The sequence below is a fragment of the Xiphophorus maculatus genome, chromosome 14, assembly GCF_002775205.1.
Source record: "Xiphophorus maculatus strain JP 163 A chromosome 14, X_maculatus-5.0-male, whole genome shotgun sequence".
NCBI classification, from domain to species: domain Eukaryota; kingdom Metazoa; phylum Chordata; class Actinopteri; order Cyprinodontiformes; family Poeciliidae; genus Xiphophorus; species Xiphophorus maculatus.
This window is the reverse complement of record NC_036456.1, coordinates 5,687,586-5,707,575: the sequence shown is the minus strand read 5'-3', so window position 1 is coordinate 5,707,575 and position 19,990 is coordinate 5,687,586. Positions and strand designations below refer to the sequence as shown.

The 19,990-nt window shown below is 42.7% G+C and overlaps 1 protein-coding gene across 2 annotated transcripts in view; it reads left to right on the top strand.

Moving 5' to 3' along the window:
• The first annotated feature begins 5,510 nt into the window (after positions 1 to 5,510).
• Positions 5,511 to 19,990, top strand: part of LOC111611000 (pleckstrin homology domain-containing family G member 4B-like) — a 44,891-nt gene continuing 30,411 nt past the window's right edge. Inside the window, exons 1-3 of one of the 2 annotated variants that reach the window (XM_023346463.1) lie at positions 5,511 to 5,809; positions 14,896 to 14,985; positions 16,476 to 16,583. In XM_023346463.1, the coding sequence (XP_023202231.1) occupies positions 5,807 to 5,809; positions 14,896 to 14,985; positions 16,476 to 16,583 (201 nt within the window). In that variant the 5' untranslated portion in view covers positions 5,511 to 5,806. The remainder of the gene's footprint in view (positions 5,810 to 14,895; positions 14,986 to 16,475; positions 16,584 to 19,990) is intronic. The other variant, XM_023346462.1, reaches the window with a different exon arrangement.

Below are 19,990 nucleotides of genomic sequence, written 5' to 3'. Positions count from 1 at the left end.
CTCCACCTGTCAACAATCTCATTCTGGACGGCAGAGAAGGCTTTACCAGGTCAGGCGCGACATAAAGTCCCTCCAGTAAGTTGACGGTCTTCCCCGCGGCCAGTGGGATGTGCCAGACAAAAAGTTAGAGGTACGTTAAAGTTTGTAGGCTTTAAAATTCTTAATTTTGGGTGGCTAATACATCCAGGACTCTGTTGTTTTGGCCATGGACCTGGGAGGGATGGATGGAGGGAGGGATGGATGGATGGATGGATGGATGGATTTACTCTTTACTCCAACCGGACAGAATTCAGGATGAGAACAGTGGTCACGTGAACAACAAACGCTACGAACATTTCACATTTTCAGATATTGTTTTTATGATGTCACAATCAGCCAATTTATTACTCCATTGACACAATATTTCTTCCAGTATAGACTTAAAGACTGTGTCTCATTATTAAGTTGTTACATTAATGACTTCATAGCAAAAAAAACAGTACCTTGGCTTGTACATACTTTAATGTTTGGGATATAGAAACACAGGCTAAACATAAACAAGAAAAACTGGAAAAATTGTTTGTACGACCCTTCAAGAAATGATTTAGATAGATTTTTAAAAATAATTTTATTAGTGCTGTGTTTTGCTATGAAGTCCAGGACAAGACACAAATGGGATCAATTAAAGTGTGTTAATCAGTACAGATGTCATCAATTAAATTATATCAGTGATTACTGAGGGGGATGAGGGTCTTTATTTTTTATAACAGCAGGTTGGCGTTGGCAACATTTTTACCTTAATGTATAAAATTATTATTATAAAACAGGATTTTGTTTGTTTGTGTTGTTTTTAGTTGCCCATTCGTTTCTTGAATAAATCTGAATCTCAATCCACATTAGTGTGAACAACAGTGGGAACAATGCTTGCCTAACATTACATTTGGGAGGGGCTTGTCAGGGGAAGGGGAACCCAGTTCAGAACAGTTGGTGCTGAAACCACCATCGGTCTGTAATGGCGCTCTTTGCAACAGTTACAGCCTGCTAAGATTATCTGAGAGCTTTTAAATATCTCATACGTAACGCGAAGTCTATCTGGTTTCTGCAGATGTTTCGCCCTTCTGCTTAAGTGAGTCAGAACAATGGGCTCCCTGTTTAACTGTGTCAGAGTAATGAGTTTGAGTTTCCTTTCTCTCGCTGCTAGAGCGTAAAACATCTTTAGGTGTTGAAATAAACCCAGAAACCAGTTGATCTGTGTCCGTTTGAAAAGAGGTGGTAACTTTGGATGTTGCTGAACACAACAGCAAAGCTCTAAAGGGAATTTGTGGCTTGACACGGGCCCCTCGTGGTCTCCTGGGTGCATGCGTGGGTCAAACATCTGTGACTGTGCAGACTCAGCTACTTTACCCATTGGTAGGTCTCCTATTTAGAAAAACAACTCTGACAATAGCTCCAGAGCTACTGTTTGCCATTGTCTGCCATTATCCACACATCAATGCTTTATAGGGTAGAGAGGTTTATAGATCACTCATATTGTTACGCAGGAAAAGCTTCAGCCAGCTGATATAAAGGAGTCATGAAGAAGGATGTGAAACAGATATTACACTTTGTTGAAAACAAGTAGCTAAGCCAGATATAAAACAATTTGACCAGAGTTACAAACTATTCAGTGTAAACTGAGGGGACAGATACTGCAGATTGGTGGTTTTTGGAAATGGCCCCGTGTGGGCAGTTGCCCAGGGAGGCATTAGAAGGGGAAACGTATGGTTCATATGAAAAAAGAATTGATTTATCTGTCACCTTTGCTCACAATAAGTGTCGTCATTCTGCGGCGTCTTTGAGTCGGATGTGTCTGAGCTGAACCTTTAGCTGCAGCTTACCAGAAACACTGATGGCATTACAGTGTAGCTCAAGAGTTAGAGGTGAAAGAAGGCTGGACTCTTCGACTCTGCTCAGCTATCAGGACCAAAACTCTGAATTATTCTTTTAATATTACAACTATTATGTCCACCACTAGTGCAGAACATGTCTAACTGTAAAAGTTGAAATTGTAACACACAGTGCTCTTTAAAGTTTAAAGATAAAAAAATCAAATAAAAATCATAAAAGTAGTTTATCAATTACAAGGAAAGATTCACCTTTCCTTGTAAATGAAGTAACAGGTTTTTGGGGGTATGCTTCAACCAGGTTTGTACTTCTACAGACTGAAACTATCGTCTATCCATCCATCCTTACATACAAACATACATACATCGATACATTCACTCGTCTTCCATTTATCGGAGATCGCATCACAGAGCCAACGGTTTCAGAAGGGAAACCCAAACATTCCTCTCCGCAGCGACATCCTCCAGCTTATTCCGGAGACATTCCTGCACAAGACAAGATCTATAATCACCTCCAGCAGGTTTTGGGTCTTCCCCAGGGTCTCCTCCCATTGGGACGTGCCCAGAAAACCACCAATGGGCATCCTGATCAGCTGTCCGAACCACCTTCTCTGCTTTTGATGCGGAGAAGTCGTGCCTCTACTTTGAGTTCCTCCCAGTTGACACAGCTCCACCCCTCATCCCTAAGGCTGAGTCCAGTCACCATCTGGAGGAAAGTCATTTCAGCCACTTCTTCGGCCATGATTCAAATCTAATGACCATTGGTGAGGTTCAAAACGAAGATACACATGCAAATCAAGAGATTTTGCTTTTTGGTTCAAATCTTTCTTCACCACAGCAGACTGGAGCAGTGCCTTCGTTGCTGCAGACAAAGCCCCAGTCTGTCAGTCCATCTTCCTTTCCATCACTTGTGAACAAGATACTTCAACTCCTCCTGCTTGTTGCACATTATTTTTCATAAAATAGATGACGATCAGTCCGACTGGGTGGGTAGAGTTGGTGAAAATCAATTTTCTGGGCCAAACTGTTGAACTGTGAGCTGTCCGAACAAGCAAATCTACTTTAAATCTATATTGCAGACGAAAACAAAGCAGAGCTAATAAAACATTCTCTTTGTAGAGCCGCCTTTCGCTCCATTACAGCTGCAGGGCTTCTGGAGTACATCTCTACACGCTTTGCTCATCTACAGGTTAGAAATTTTGCCCATTCTTTTCACAAATATCTTAAGTCCAGTCAACTGACCCACTTCTACTGAACCCAACAACCCGAAAGGTTTCCAAAGCTTATTATGGAGTGACTTTTTGATGAATAAGAAGTCGGTGCTTTATCTTATCTCTGCAACAAGATTCTCAGGAGAGAGAAACAGCGACTAATAAACAACGTGCAGCAGGTACTTTGTCTGCTTTCGCTCCCTTGACTCAGACCGAGATCCTCTGGAGCATGAAGAGTGATTGTCAGATCGTAGAGAGCAATTTGGCAGTTGATTATCGCAAAGGAGGAGTAGAGGTAATGGTGAGGGAAAAACTGACGAGAAGGAAAATGATGGCAGGGTGAGTTTTGGCGATAGTGACGAAGGCTTGCTGCCAGAGAGGAGAAGTAGGCAGAGAGACAAAATCCACCACTGAATGGATGAAAACAGACGGGCACTGGATACATGAACTCGATTCAACAGAGGCTCATAGACTGAGTTGATGAAACAAACAAAGAAAGAAAAATAAAACCCCACACACACTTGACACATGAACTTGACAGTGCTGGAACTCTGACACCAAAAGCCACAAACAATCTGGCAGGAAGAAAATGGAGCACAGAAAGCTGAGTCAGCGCACTCCAGCAACAAGCAAATCAGAAACAGAACCGTGGACTGCAACAAGCTGCACATATAAGCATAAACTCAGAGCGACACATGATTACACCGGGACCAGATTCCTCTTCCATCCACTATTTCACACTCGTTTTCACTCCACTCCGATCTTTTTATGAAAGTAATTTTTAAATAATTACGAGGCCATGGAGAACATGAAACTGCTCCTACATACTCGGTCCGGAGAATGCGTATACGCACATTCACTGTCGGCGGAGGGTTGCGATTTCATAGTTGAGCGTGCCGATTGTCTACATTTCTCATGACAAATTCCTTAATTTTCCAAAATCAAAACGGAGCCTAGAAAATCCGATGAGCTAATTGGGCACCTATCCTAATATTTCTCCACCATCGTAGCCTCCGCACACCTTTTAGCATACACAGAGAGCGCCAGTCATGCTACATGTAATTACGGCTGGTTACTCTCAACAATATCAGCTCGGTGCTGCACAACCAAGCAGCTCGATGTAAACCCTGTTTTCTGCTGAGCAGCTCCCCGTGCGGATTGGTGTGTCACCGAGTACGCGTCCGCAGTTGTAAAGAATTGACCTCTGTGGGGACGTGTCCATAGGACGTCCGGTTCGAGTCCCTCTCGAGCGCGCACCGACCTCCAAGGGGTGGAGTACACCCGAGTATGTTGGGGGCAACATGAAACTGCCGCTGCTCGTGTCACTCAACTGGTTGTTGCTAGGTAACAAATGAGTGAGTCAGTCAGTCGATGCCACCAGCCTCACTTAGAGGTTGAATAGCTAAAGCCTGCCGTCTGCCTACATCCCCCAGAATGCTGTGGAGTTCAGTGAAATTATTCAACATTCTATCAGGCCAGGGATGTGCACTGACAGACTCTAGGGGGAGCCAGAGCACCTGTTCTTTTTCCCCTGAACAACAACAAAAACTGCCCCTTTTAAATCTTCTTTTGTTTTGCTTGTTTTTACCACATTCTTTCAGTTTATTGCAGTTTGCAGACATGCATTTAAAACACATTTCTGTTTGGGTCCAAACTCGACAATCCAAACAAGTTTAGGACTGGAATTTGACTGGGCCCTTGCAACATCTAATCTTCTTTTCAGTTGTCGTCTTTATCATTGTCGTGCTGATGAGCCCAAATCATCACCCCTTCACCGCCATGCCCGACAGTTTGCTTCCGTGGTAAACACTAAGTTAAACTAAGATCCAACTTATGCCCAGTTGAGATGATTGAAAGATAAGAAGCAAGTTTGAAAAGAAAAAAAGGAATTTCAACAAATGAGGTGTTGGACGTTTACAATGAAATGGAAAGTGACAGTTCTCCTGAGCTGCCAAAAATTCCCATTTTTTAAAGTGTTCAACATGGCCATACCTCTTGGTTTTGCTTTGCAGTGTATGTAGTATTTTCTGGATGCAACAGCTTACATTACAAACAGGTTTGGTCGCAACGTTTGGAGCTGGAACGTTGCAAAAGGCACCAATAAATGTGCAGAAATAGGCTCCTTTTGAAGCCTAATTACATCCTCCACATAGGAGGAAAGAGCGCGCAATCACATCAGCAGAGCGCGATAATAAAACAGTGGAGGTTTCTTTTCTTCAAGTCTCCGGCTGGGTGGGGTTTCCATTGTCTATTCATTAAAGTTAGTGAGGAGGGAGGGGGGAAAAAAGTGGAAAGTTTGAGAGTGGAGACAAACTGTGGTGCTTCTGTTAGGTGAGAGGAGGAGGGGAGGTGGGGGCCGGGAGGTGGTGTGGGGTGCAGCTGCCGGGGCAGTCGGAGAGAAGAGGAGAGGGGAGGGGAAATGAAAATGCAGCCTGGACATTCCCACTCTGGGAAATCCAGCGCAGACCGTGGAGGACAACAGAGGAGGACATGTAACTTTTTTTCCTCTTCCCATGCTGAAAACCTTTATTTATTTACATTTTTCCCTTCTTTTTTTCTTTCATTTTTCTTTTTAAAGAAGGGGAGACATTGAAAGCTGGAAAAGCATCTGACGACGGAGAGGCGATGGGAGGCGGACGATGAGCGAGAGGAGAAAGTTTGGTGGAGAATGCAGAGAGGAAGCGGAGCCAGGAAAAGGAGCTGAGGACTATGTAGGAATTCCTGACTGAAGTCATGGTAAGTCCCCGAGTTTTATGAGCGTCTCTGCATGGAGACGCGAGTTCCCTTTTTTTTTTACTGCAGTCATGTAAAGTACTTACAACCGCCTTGAATAGAGTGCTTGAAATCTCCCACCTTAACTCTAAAACCCCCAAATTCACTCATTGGTTCAGACTTTTGTAGTAAACCGGCACAAAACAGCAGATAAATGTGAAAACAGAAGGCAAAAATCACACACGTTTTGGAAATATAAATCTGAAAGGTGTGGCGTGCATTTACGAGTTCTCCACTGATACCCCAAGTGAAATCCAGAGTTTTGGGGAAATTTCTACTAAAATACATTGAAGCTTTTAGCTTTAACAGGGGGGAACGGTAACAATCTTCCAACACCGCTTCTCCTTTTTTTCAGGCAGGGTTGCGTTGTTTAAGCAGATCCGACCCTCGGCTCACGGGACGATAAATTCCCACAGGCTGTAAATTATGACACGATTTCAGTCGCGTGACGTCGGTGACGTTTTGTGGCTTAACTTGCACAGGAGCGCAAAAGAGCGCTCTCTGTTGCATCCACTGGGATTGTGCTCACATCCCCACCACCCCCTCCTCCGCCCGCTAACGCGTCAGAAAGACAGACCGGGTGATGGCAGAATCATGCATGTACATGTGAAAACTGAATGAATCCAAGACAGAGAGAAAAGAGAGAAGCGACACAAGAACTGAGCTCTTGTTCCAGCTTCTGTGTGTCGTGCTGGGTGGAGCCGTTTGGCATGGAGAGGAAGAGAAACAAAATCAGAACGAGAGGGAGGAGAGGGAGGAATAAAGGCGGCAGGGCAGGGTGACTTTTTTTCTTCTTTATTATTATTTTTGGAGTCTTGGACGGTTGCAACGGTGGTTTCGGTGATGCCGCATTTTCCACAGTGGAGCGAGGAGAAGTAGAGAGGGGGCGGAGGGAAAGGGAACAAGGGATGGCATGGTCTGAGGAGAGGGAAGAACATGTGCTCCGTCGTTTCTTCCCCTCCATCACTGGCCAGGACTGGGGAGCTTTAGCAGGAGGAACAGTTGCAGTTTGACCTCAAACTTCAATGTGCTTTCATTGGGAGGACGTGCCGTCCTGCAACGTCCCTCCATTTCAGTAAAACCCGTTTAAATGAAACCCGTTCAGAGCTACAAACGTTAAGGTCAAATTAAAAAAAAAGGAAAAAAAAAAATAAGATAGGTATATCTACAGTAGAAATGTTGGTTTAATTTTTTTTTTATGGTTTTATTTCTGCTTTTAGGTTTTAAAATAAAGAAAAACGCAAAACTTAGAATATTTTTGCAATCTGAAGACAAGAAAAACAGTCATCTGTTGTGAAAATTCACTGCAATTCTTCCATGACAATAGAGGAATTAATACTAAAACTCGGCATTGTTTTTAATTATATACGTATTTAAAAACATTAGTTGGTTCTATGTCATTTTTATTTAAAGGTTTTAAGAGCCCCTGTCATAGATATATATATAAAAAAAAGAGAGAAGTGAATAATTGCAGGTTGGAACGCCAAGAAATAAAATAAAAATCTGAAATGTGTGGCAGGCATTTACCTCATACGGCCTAGATAAAAACAGCGGCTGCCGCTTACCCTCGAGAGCCACCTTGTTGGTAAATGGAGCTCCACCTTTTAAGCGCTTTCGCTCCGTGAAGACATCAGGGGTTTGCTGGGTAACGGTGCCTCTGGAGGAGCTGCAGAGATCCAGAGCTGAGGTGGGATAAGCTGCAGACAGGACAAATAAGACAAATGCAAGTCGTTCGCTCCTCAGATGTACAGAAGAGTGATGGGAAGGAAGTCACAGCTGAAAGAAAGTCATTAGAAATCCCGCTTAAAGTTAACTTTTGGAAACAGAAAATGAAGAAGAAAGAGTACCCTGCTCTCATGATGAAACATGGCAGTGGCTGCATTATGCTTTGGGGTGCTTTCTTTTTTCAGCAGGTCAGAGGTAATGTGGAAATGGATGGAGGAGAATCCTGGGGGCGGGGGGAATGACAGCAACCCTTAAACATACAGCCAGAGATACAATGGAATTGTTTAGATCGAATTTTGTGCATATGTTAGAGTGGTCCAGTCAAAGCCCAGACGTAAATCCAATTAAGAAATTGTGGCACGACATTCAAAAGTCCTCTTCCTCCAAATTGACTGAGCTTGAACTACAATGCCAAGTACGACGGTGTGAAGACAACGCAGATATTCTCTGGCAGAGATATTTCCTGGAAGTCTATCAGCTGGAAATGCGATGAACGTTGCTTCTGAAAGTGCTGACTCAACGTTTCTGAGCAAGAATCCACGTCTCACTTTTCACATTGTAAGAGCCACACATGCTTTTCTAGCAATCGGCCAATGATGCACCACATTGTCTTGGTCTGACGTACGGGTCGCAACGTCACAAAACGCGAGAGGATTCCCGGAGTGACAATACTTGCACTATACATGCAAATGACAGAAACTTGTACTCATGTGCACGTAGGTGTTAAAATTTACCAGCAAGCTCCTTTACACACACACACACACACACAGCTATACTGCCGTTCAAACATTGACACTCCTTTGCCAAGAATATGTGGCAGAGGGTATTTCCATTGCTGCTGTCTGGAAAGATTTTGTAACTGGAGGTTATGTACCAGCCCCTGATTTCAGCCAGCGGACCGCCTAATTTGGCCTAATGAAAGTTAATGCAAACAGCTCTGGCCACAGATAACAAACCAGACGCGATCAGAATCAGTGTTGTCAGTCACAGGAATCTCGCGCTAGCGTTGAGTTTCCTGCAATTGTCCAGAACGCAGTGCATGCGGCGTAGCGAGGACGGGTTCGTTCCTGCTCAGCAATCCCAATCTTTTCCACATCTATTCCAGCTCTTCATCAGCCTTCATCTTCTCAACGCAGCGAAATAGTCAACAGTGACGGAAACGTCATCGTTGCGGATTATTTGATCAAGTTTCGCCTGTTGATATCCTTTTGGAGCTCGCCGTTTGCTTTTAGCCTCGTTATGAACGGGCGGAAATGCCCCGATAAACCAATGCTTCCACATGACTTATCTCCTCACAACCAAACAACCGACAAAGATAGCAGTTTGGGAAAAAAAATGGAGCATGTAAAACGCTAAAAACAGATGATTCCCCCGGGAGTTTGTAGAGGATCGGCAAATTAGAGCAAAAAGGGAGGAGGGGATGTGGGGGGATTTAGTTGGAGGAAAAAAGAGAAAACGCACATGGGAATAGAGTGACGTTCAAAAGAAATCAACAAGTGGGAAGCATCCGAGGGGAAAACAACGCCTTTGTGCCTGTGAGACTGTGTTGATAGGAGAAAAAGATATTTAGCAGAGAGTCATAACAATTTGTGTCACAAAACACAAAATGCTGGGAATCGGTTCATATCCTGGCAGCTGCACATATCATGCAGACAATTAAGAACTTTGTAGCTGGTGTAATATTTAAACTTTCTCTTTTAATCGCTTATTAGGGTGTAAACAACTATACCGTTCTTTGGCTCTAAAATACGGCATTTTTAGCTTGTATTCGATATTCGAAGCTAAATTTGAATGCTGAGACCAACAACGCTTCGAAGTCGTTTTGGAATAGCTCAGACGATGATTTCAGGGCTTTATGAGTTCCTGAGATTATTTAAGCTAAATCAAGATGTGGTGAGGTGATTCACAGCAAGTTAAACGAAGGCAAATCTGTGGACGTACTAGAAGAAAATGCCCTTCCGTGTGTGACATCATCCGGAGATCTTAAAGAAAAAAATCAGATGCTTGAAGACATAAACATTACGGGAATATCCGACCACCATTCTGTTCAGGAAGGAGACGGGTTCTGTAACGCTGGCGAAGAGTTTCATTGTCCACAGCGAGACGGATTCTGTCCTGACATGAGCTGGAAGGCCACGCAGTGAGGAAGAAGCCATTGCTCCAAATGCCATGTAGAAAATCTGATTACATCTTGCAATTGTAAACTAATAATGATTCTTTTTTTTAAATTTTTGGTAGACATTTCCTGTGGTCTGGTGAACCTGAAGTGAAAGCATTTGACCACAATGACTGGTGTTATATTTGGAGCTGCTAGCATCCCAAAGTGGGAAGGCAGTAGTTTCAGGACAGTAGAGTCAATGTTTTGGAGTGGTGGCAAATATCGCGTCCAAATTCGATTGGATGAACATGTACACCTACACATATACAGTATGTGTTGTTGTTATAACAACGCATGTATGTTGTTTCTTGTGTTAAAACCTTTCCCTTCTTCGGCGTCCTAGATTTATTAAGCTTTACATACATGTATATTTACCCATAAATTATAGATATGCACACCTTTATGCATTCCTACACCAAAACCAATACCTATAAATTAAAAATCTTCTTATATTCAATTACACATTTAGTACTTTAGTACAAAAATATAATCTAACATTATTACTTATTTGACAATGTTAGCCTTCGCTATGCTATGTTTGTTCTAGCTAGTGAAAAAAAGATACTGTCTCAAAAAAGTTGACAATGTTTTGACATTAAATCCAGTAGAAATGTTGAGTGAAGCTAAAAAATAAGAATTGTGTGTAAGCTAGCGACTTCAAACTTAAAGATACAGTAATTTTGTCCGGAGGAATGTCTGACTTTAGCAAGCTATTGCGGAAGGACACCCAAAATGTTTGAAGAAGTCAGAGTTTTAAAATAATACTGATTTTAATTAAATATGTGGAGATTTTCTGACATTAAACTACAAAAAAAAAAAAAAAAATCTATTATTCTGGTATTTAGCATGCTGAAACAATTTTGGCCAGTCTAACTGACGAAAAACAGGACATTTAACACTAGACCGTGAGAAAAAAAAACCTGCTGTATCTTTTTTATATAGTAATTACAATTTTTGGCTTAGAAATTTGAATCGCTTTCATGTCACAATGAGAAAACATTCTCATTTTAACCAGATTTGCAATACTTGTTATACCGAGGTTGGTATCGCATTAAAACCAAAAATATCTACGTAGAAACCTAACGCAACAGTAAAACAGCAACACCTGCTGCTCCTTTTAGATGTTTTCCAGAGGAAACAAGGCAAGAAGGAGAGTCATGTGTCATAGTCATGACTTGTCATAAGAGAGGCGTAGCCAAGTAAAGGTTTCTCATTACAACGAGACATAAAATTCATTTCGTCAAAATAAAAAAACAATTTAGCATCTCGTTATAAAGAGAAGGTTTTCTCGTTTTCACAAGAACGTTTCTCAATAAAACGAGAGAACGCTCCTGAATATGTGTGCATGCTTTCGCAGTTAAAAGCCTCCATGTGAAACTGGTCATAACTGTATAAAGATACATTTCATTCATTCCAGAAGGTGGATTTTTAATAATAATAATAATAAAGATACCAAATGTGAGCAATTAACTAATTGGGCACACGTAGAGAGACGCTTATCTCTCTCTAGCTATAGTCGCACCATAACTGCCTTCAAGCTGTGGTCAACAGAAACTGTCTGTTCCCACAAGGTTCAGCTCGGGTCAAAGTTCAAAACGTGTGACCTCCCAGCACCAAAAACAAGCTGTGCCCGGTGAACCAAAATTGCAAGAATGCAGCATCGATCAAACTAGATGAGGTTCAACTTCGCCAACTCAAAAACATTCACCAAACGAAGAGCGGCTCCTGGTCCAAACCATTACAATCATCTCCAACTCCATATGGTTTGTGTTCTACAGAAACCAAGGCAGTATTATTATCCCAGCTGGATTTCACTTGGCCGTGCCTTTTAGTAAACTCAAGCAGTCTGGCTGCAAGACCCACTAGGTTAGGTTAGATTACAAAAGCTCATTTAGGAGAGGAAATCACTGTCAGGCTCGACTGCTTTAGTTTTTGTCTTCCTCATTTCCCTTTGTCTGTTTTTCCTGCTTTTTCTTCTCCATTTCCCCCCCCCACCTCCAAATCGCCCTCTAATCTTGTCGTCCTCCATCTATCAGCTCCACATTTTGCAAAGTCCTCTCAGCTCCGTTGCTCTTCCTCGTGTCCTTCTGGTACATCTGGTTTCCATCATGGTTACCGCTGCTCTCGTTTCCCATCGATCTCTCCCGCTGGTCAGCCTCCTTCTTTCTGTCTGCGCTCTCACTCGCTGAAAATTTGTCTGCTTCTCTCAGTTTTTTTTCTTTTTTTTTTTTTTTGCGAGTCTGCGGCCGCTTTTGCTTCTTTTTTTAAACTTCTCCAACTCACTTTGACTCGCAGGTTTGATGTTCTGCCAGCTATCTTCATCCCTTACATCCAGTTTATTTGACGCTTCAGCGGATTTCTTCCAACGCTGGTTTTAAACCGCTTTCAGTCTCATAAAAAATGGAATCCTGAGGAAAAACAGCTTTTTCAAGCTTTCTTCCTATTCTTTTTTGCAAACTTGTAATTGTAGGAGCACTTTGCAGCACACACACACACACGCACACACACACACACACACACAAACGCTACAAATAACAGCGGCGGAGAGGAACCGGACAAAGGCGATAAAATGTTTCCCGTCAGGTTGACGTTTACAAGAGCGGACACGGTATTCACAGTTCCGTCCATACCCAAATAATATTAATCCAACATAACCAGTTTCCCCATCGCCAAGGTTGAGGAGGTGAGAGCTTGTAAAAGCAAATATTTCACTGGCTTGCTCCACATTTCGTCTGCGAGAAGTTGGCTGGAACGACAACTTTAAGACTTTGGCTTTTCGAGGCTTGACTTTCGCAGACGCTGCTTCCCCATTCTGACCGATCTCGTGCCACTTCATAAAGCGGACTGGGTAACAATTTCAGTGTTTAGAAGTACAAAGACGGTTAAGACATAACGCAAAAGATCTGAAGCGCCAGCGGCAAGGAAAGGTGCTTGTCCAAAGCGCTGACTCACAGGGGCTCAACGCAAAAAGAACATCATAGTTTCCAGATTTTTATGAGGAAGTTCTTTTTCCTTTCACTTCTTTCTTATGAAAAGATATGAATACGTTTGCAAGGCAGTCCGCACAAAAGTATTAAAGATGGCGATGCTGGCAGCACTAACTGTACAGTCAACTTTTTTTGGTGATTGCTTTGATGGTACTAATAGCTTGAAAATTGCAATAAGTCTTTGAGTAGATTTTTTTTTACCAGGTTTTACTTGAGGATCTTTTCATGTCTGTTCGTGTTCGTGAGTAGCTTCGACAATGAATGACAAGAGGCTTTAATATTTACATTCGTGACATATTGTTGCATATACTCTATGATACGCCTCGTTGCTGCGTTGCAAAAAGCAGCTTTAATCAATCTTATTCCCTCTAAATTATCGCAACCGTCGGATATAAACAGACAAGTTACATTTTTGAGTCTAAACATTGGTAGAAACTCGTGTGCACAGCTGTGTGAACGCTAACAACTCAAATTTGTTCGGAAAAGGAATGCAAGGTAACGGCTAGGGGCCAAAAAAAATGTCAAGGGAAAATTCTTGAGAAAAACTATTAGTCGCCAACGTTGCTGTGAAGAAATTGTGGCCCATCTTTCTTTCTGTTGCTCCAGTTGATTTATGTCGGCAGACATTCATTTCTCTTAAGGTTTCTAAAGGGGCAGAATTTAAATTATGTTTACACCTGGATTTTGACTGTAGGCCATGGCAAAGTATTTTCCTTTGAATATTTTTTATTTATTCAATGGCCTGTTGATGAGTCAGACTGCGATTGCGTTCACTGAAGCTTTCCATCCAATCTGACCCCAACAAGCCGAAAGTAATAAAAAAATCCCAATAAAATGCAATGAAATTTGTGGCCATAATGTAACAAAAACTTTAATCTGTATGTTTTTTAGATCACTATCATGAAGATTTTAAAAGAAAATGTAATTTTATTTTATTTTTTAAGTAGCGGAGTGACGTGTCTAGTTTCACACGAGTTTGCTGAAGTTTTGTTCACCAGGACCCAAAGTAATAATCGTATTTGTATCCCTGTTGTCCACCAACACTCACGTACGTTTAACGGTGAGCTACTCTGGAGCCCAGCACCGGTCCGGCTGTCGATTGCTGCCGTTTGCTTTCCATACAAGCCGGTACGTAGCTAATTATCGGCAGTAAATGGAGATTTCAAACTTTTCTCCAGCGCCTTCATCCCGAGCTTGGGATTTCTGTTCAGACGCAACTGGAAACTGCACGTGACATTTGTTTGAACCTGAACTCTCGGCTCTTGTTTTCTCAATACCTGTCTGTCAAAAGTTGGACAAGAGGTAGCGCCACATTAAAATACTCCGACCATTTTCAAATACTTTCCTGTTTATGTAGCTCATTCTGCCCTCCAGCGTGGCTAACCGCGTTTCGTCTATGTACACAAAACAAAACCTAGAGAATAATTCTTCCTGCTCCTGAACCCGGTTCCTCTGCCATAAAATAACCCCCCTCACACACACACACACACACACACGCACCGCTTCCAGCTCATTCAGTCCTGGCCGTCTCTCACTCGCCGCTCGTCTCTTTTTCCACAGACCCTGCTCTCTTTGTTTCGTCTTTTACGACCGCTTTCGATCTATATCCCCTCTCGTTCGCCGTAATTGTTCGGCCCAGTGTATGGAGAATCCAGGCGTAATTGTTGTCAGATGACATTCAGTCGAGCCGAGGTTCAGCGCCGCACATTGGGCTGGAGGGGGGGGGGGGGGCAGCCTAGGAGAACAGGGAGAGAAACAGACTGAATGTCTAAGGGAAAATGTGAGGGGAGGAAGAAGGGAGAAGAAAAAAAAGTTACAGGTTGCCATGCCGACAGCACAAGCAGAAAAATAAACATCGAGGAGGTCCTCGCGCTTCGCCGGAGCTGTGTTCTCAGATGCGCGCGCGTCTGCATCTGTCGGCAGAGTTTACACTTTGTTTTTTTACTCAGGGCAGGAGGGAGGGGAGGTCACTGGCCGGCGGAGGAAATGTTTGACACTCCCCAGACCTTACGGCAGGAAGCTGAAAGCGGCGTATCTGTGTATATTAATATGTGTGGGTGTCAGCAACGAGGGAGACGAGCCGGCTGTTCAACACCACGCGAACCCAGACGCGAGCGCGCAATCAAAGTGGTCCGCTTTGGGATTATTAACCCTTTGCTCACCGTCTCTGTGTCCCTTAGGGTTCGGAGGCAATGGAGGACTGCGTGCAGGGGGCGCTCTCGTCGCTTTATCCGCCGTTCGAGAGCACGGCGCCACCCCTCCTCTCTCAGGTAAAATGAAAAGCATTCGTTGTGCATTTATTTCAAGGATACAAGTTTCCAAAAGTGCATACCACTCGGTTAATGAGAGGGTTAGAGAAGGAGCACTCAACCCAGATTTAACCAAAAGGCAGAACTGCTGAATGACCTAGGTTACACGTTTTCCACACATACCTCTCAAAGGATTGCTTGAAGTTTAGCCTATTCCTTCTGACGGAGCTGCTGTGGCAGAGTTAGTTTGTGAACTACCCATCTCATATAACTCCTTCCTTAATTTTGCCCACAAATGTTATTGTAAATGGAACTAAGGTCAGGGCTCTGTGATGTGCCATTTGCAAACATTACATTTGTAGCTACTTCGTAGCCAACCTGGTGGTATGCCTAGAGTCATTGACCAATGGGAAGACCCATTTGTGCCCAAGCTTTGGCTTCATGGGTGATGTTTTGAGATGTTGCTTCAGTATTCTTTCCCCATGATGCCATTTGTGATGTTGCTTGTGAATTGATGACCTCTTCCTTCCTAAATGGCCTTTTCAGCCCATATGGGTACAGAATTTGTTTAAGAAAACCAGAAAGGTTTACATGCAGAGGACGTAAACTTTGAGAAGAGGTGTAGTACTAACCATGTGCATGTGTTAGAGGGGCCCAGTCAATGTTCACTCCTAAACCCATATGAGAATAAGAAGCAATATTTGAAAATTGATGTTCCCAGACGCTTTCCATAGCGTCTGACTGGACTAGAGCTATTTAGCAAAGGCAGACGGGAAAAGCAGTTTGGTCTCTAGATGAGCAAAGCTGGTAGAGACATACTCTGAAAGACCTGCAACTGTAATTACGGGTAGTTTTACAATCTATTTGTGCCCCAGGAGGCTGAATGCAAATGCAGGGCATGCTTTATATATTTGTACTGGTGAAAAATCCATCTATCCATCCATCCATTTTCTGTTCACCCTTTGTCCCTAATGTGGCCGGGAGGGTTGCTGGTGTCTATCTCCAGCTACGTTCCGGGCGAGAGGCGGGGTCACCCTGGACAGGTCGCCAGTCTGTCGCAGGGCAACACAGAGACAGACAGGATAAACAACCATTCACACACACATACACCTAGGGAGAATTTAGAGAGAGACCAATTAACCTGACAGTCATGTTTTTGGACTGTGGGAGGAAGCCGGAGTACCTGGAGAGAACCCACGCATGCACAGGGAGAACATGCAAACTCCATGCAGAAAGACCCCTGCCGGGAATCGAACCCAGGACCTTCTTGCTACAAGGCAACAGTGCTACCAACTGCGCCACTGTGCAGCCTTCTGGTGAAAAATGTTAAAAAAAACAACAAAAAAAGCATCCTTTTACGTGATTGTACTTTTGGTTTTTCACAGTTTGCGGTTATAACATTAAAACAAATATGGACCAAATAATACCAAATACTCGCACCTAGTTTTTAACCTTAGTATTTTCTTTTCTTTTTTGCTTATTTCTTTTCTGATCCTCCATTGTTTCTGCAGGTCTTCTCGGTCCTGGAGTCAACCTATCAACACGACAGCCTGCGCTACCTCCTGGACTATTTCGTACCTGCCAAGCATCTCCTGCACAAGCTCCAGCAGCATGCCTGTGTGAGTTCCAGAGTGCAAGCACGCTGCAAAGCGAGAACACCCACAGCGCCGCATAATCAGAAGCAGAATCTGCTGTCACATGCAAGACGTCTGCTGTGGGAAATGTGTCAGCTTCTTGAATCCTTTGGTGAAAGTTGTCCTCCGGCGATGTTTACACTCATGCCCCCGGGGAAAGGCGATTGACCAGTCGGTCCAAGTCGAGCCTCGAGTCGTCAAAGCACATCGAGTCTTAAACTTTATAGAGGTCGCAGGGTCGTTCAGCGGAGTTTAGAGAAATAAATGGAGTATTTAAAGTCGGCTTAGACACATCCAAGTCGAGATTGCGGTTTTCTTCCTGAGGATTAACATAAGGTCAAGTTCATGTAAGCTGAGATCGGAGTCACATCTACTCAAATTCTGACGGACGATGCCTTATTGGGTTTTTTCTTCTTCTGTTAACTTCTAATGTGAACTTCAGGTTGTTATGGAGTTCTAAAGTGAAGGCCTGTGCACCGTAAATATTTAAAACACATTTCTTGCTTATTCAAGTTTGAATCCAGTCTGTAGGCCTAACCCTAACCCTAACCTTACCCTTTCCTAAGCCTGAAAAACCTCTAAAAGCAATTATAAGCATTAGCCATTGACATTCCGTTTGCAAGTATTTTCAGGCTAACACATGCTCGACCATGTCACTAGACAAACAACTTTTTACCATCCCAAATTTGCATCCAAACAAATCCAACAAACAAAATGAAAGCCCGGTAACAATACTTTTTGGAACACAAACCATTGTGTTCCAATACAGGAGAATCTATACCTATATTTTCCTGTAGAAAACCAAAACAGATTACCTTCTTCTTTAGTTTTATTTTTATTTAATTGACTGCAGTACAGCGTCACATACAGGCTTGTGTTAGTTACTATAAATTTGGATCATGTTTTGTGATTTTGCAAGAATGATGAGAACTTTTGAAGAATTTTTTTTATGTGAGGACAAGACTGTAAGAAAATTGATTAAATTCGCCGATTGAGATGTTTCACACGGAAAAGATAGAAATAACCAACACGCAGAAAAATAAAGCATAAGTTTGATATCTTGCGTTTTAATTCAACACTTTAATTGACCCCTAGCATTTAACCCTAACCTTAACCCTAAAGGTAAAACGGTGTGGTAAAGACAACCATTTGCGAAATTTGTCTAAATCGAGCAAATTCAGGATTGCACTAGCCAAACAAATGATAAGCACTACTGTACGTGCTCAAGCAAAACTCTGACGCTTAAGCTTAGCAGCTCTATCATTTTACTTTGTGTGTCACTTGAAGGCGAAACAACTGATGGGCTCCAGTTCAAGGGTTTGCGCCTCAGCTTTCTCGCATTTCTCCGTAGAGTTTTCCTCTCTAGACTCTCGGTAATATACACGTCCGCATGCAGGGGCTGTGAGCGAACGATGTTTTCATTGTCGCTGAGTGGAGTTGCCTGGGACGGGAGTCAGACTCTGAGTCATGACAATAATTCCTTCCATATGTGATTGGGTTACTGCTGTGAGAGAAGGAGGAACTCGCAGAGCGGCGGTGGGACTTTGGACGAGAGAATGGAGAGAATGAACATGACCTTCATTCACTGCGCCTGTGTTGAGTGGTTGAAAAAAAAAATGGGGGAAGATGTATTTTGCAGACCATAGTGGGGTGATTGAGAAATCTTGTAAAGTGGGAGCTGGAGGCAGGGGGTGGAGAAGGCGCAGACACAGGCGTACATTGAGGGAAACGTGGGTGGAGAGCAGAGGACCGCAGGACACAGAAAGTTTCAGAATGTGGACTCGTTTATTACACTAATGCCCAACTCTGAAATACATTAGCCTTCTACTTGCCTGAAGCTTGCCCTGAGCTGGAGAAAAGACTCAGAAAGAGAGAAAAGAAAGGCATGAGGGAAAGAAATTAAAGAAAGGGCAGCGAAGTAAAAGTAGGAAACATGGAGGAGAGGTGGAGGAAAGAATTTAATGTGATCACATCTCACGTGTCTGGAGGGAAGGGAGCAGCACCGGGTCAGTGTTTTAGACGTGACTGAGAATAGCAAAGCTGAGTTCAGGCTTCATGAGCTGAGATCTAGATCTGACACAGCATTCATTGAGCTAGAGTTAATGCTTTCATTAGGGAGCATTACTGTAATAGATCAATCCAATAATAGCAGTGGAAGGCCTCCGCAGGCCTCCATTCCTTGCCCAAATTCTTAACCCTTTGGAGTCTTGGGTCTAAATGGCCGTTTTGGTCTAATTTTGAATATACCCTTATATTTTCACCATAAAAACTATTTACCTTACCTTGTTTGGTATCATTATTTTCAGAACATCCTAAACTTTGTGATTTTACAGTGTTTGTTTCATTTTGACAAAATTTATTATCACATTGGAGCAAAAAACACACACAGAAACATGACCTCATGCCCGCCACAGGGCGGGCGTCGACCTTAAAAGGTTTTAAAGTCTTTCCAGGTAAAGAGTCTTTTTTTTACCCTAATTGAATTAAACACATGTTCTTCTCTCATACTGCTTTGTCTACTTGTATTTTCCTCCTATGAACCAGGGTACTTTGTGTTGAGTTGGTCACCTGTAGCTTGTTGTCTAACTCACAGTTCTCCACAGTCCTCCCCATTGTCTCAATTCATCAAAGCAGTACAAATCGGAAAGGTCACATGAGTCATATGTTTGTCTTTGGTACAAACATTAGGCCAGTTGATCAACCCTTCTAGTGTCCAGTGCAGGATAGGTTCTAGTAATTCAGTTTGTCAGAGTGGCTAAGTTGAAGCACAGCAGATAGAAACTCACCCCTGTCTCTCATGAGATGGGGGTCTAAGATTGTGGCAGTTAAGAGAGAGGGATAAAACAGCTTGTATTAATCTGGTATTTAGAGGTTACTTTCCAGAACTTTCTTTAATCTTACCAGATACATTCTGGTATCTGGTAAACTATGGTGTCTGGTAAACTATGGTATCTGGTATTTGGTAAACCAAAACTTTCCCAGGTACTTTTCTGGAACTTCTGGATACTTTCCTGAAATGTAGTTTTCTGGAACATACTTGACATTTCCTTAAACTTTCCAGAAACCTACCAGGTACTTTACTAGATCTCACTGGGTGCTGTTCTGGAACTTAAAGTAAGACATGACCTCTTTGTGTGAAGATTCGTATGTCTTCATACAAATACATGACCAAATATGTGCTACTTTCCAAGAAATTAAAAGGTGTTTTTTCTGAACTGAACTTGTATTTTCTAGAACTTTCATGGAACTTATTAGGTTTTGTCTCCAAGCTTTACCTGTACTTTCCAGACTTTCCTGGGTTCTTTTCTGATATTTTTCCTGAAAGTTACAGGTTACTTTCCTGGAAATTGAAACTTTTATTTACCATACTTGTAACTTTTCTGGAAAATTTT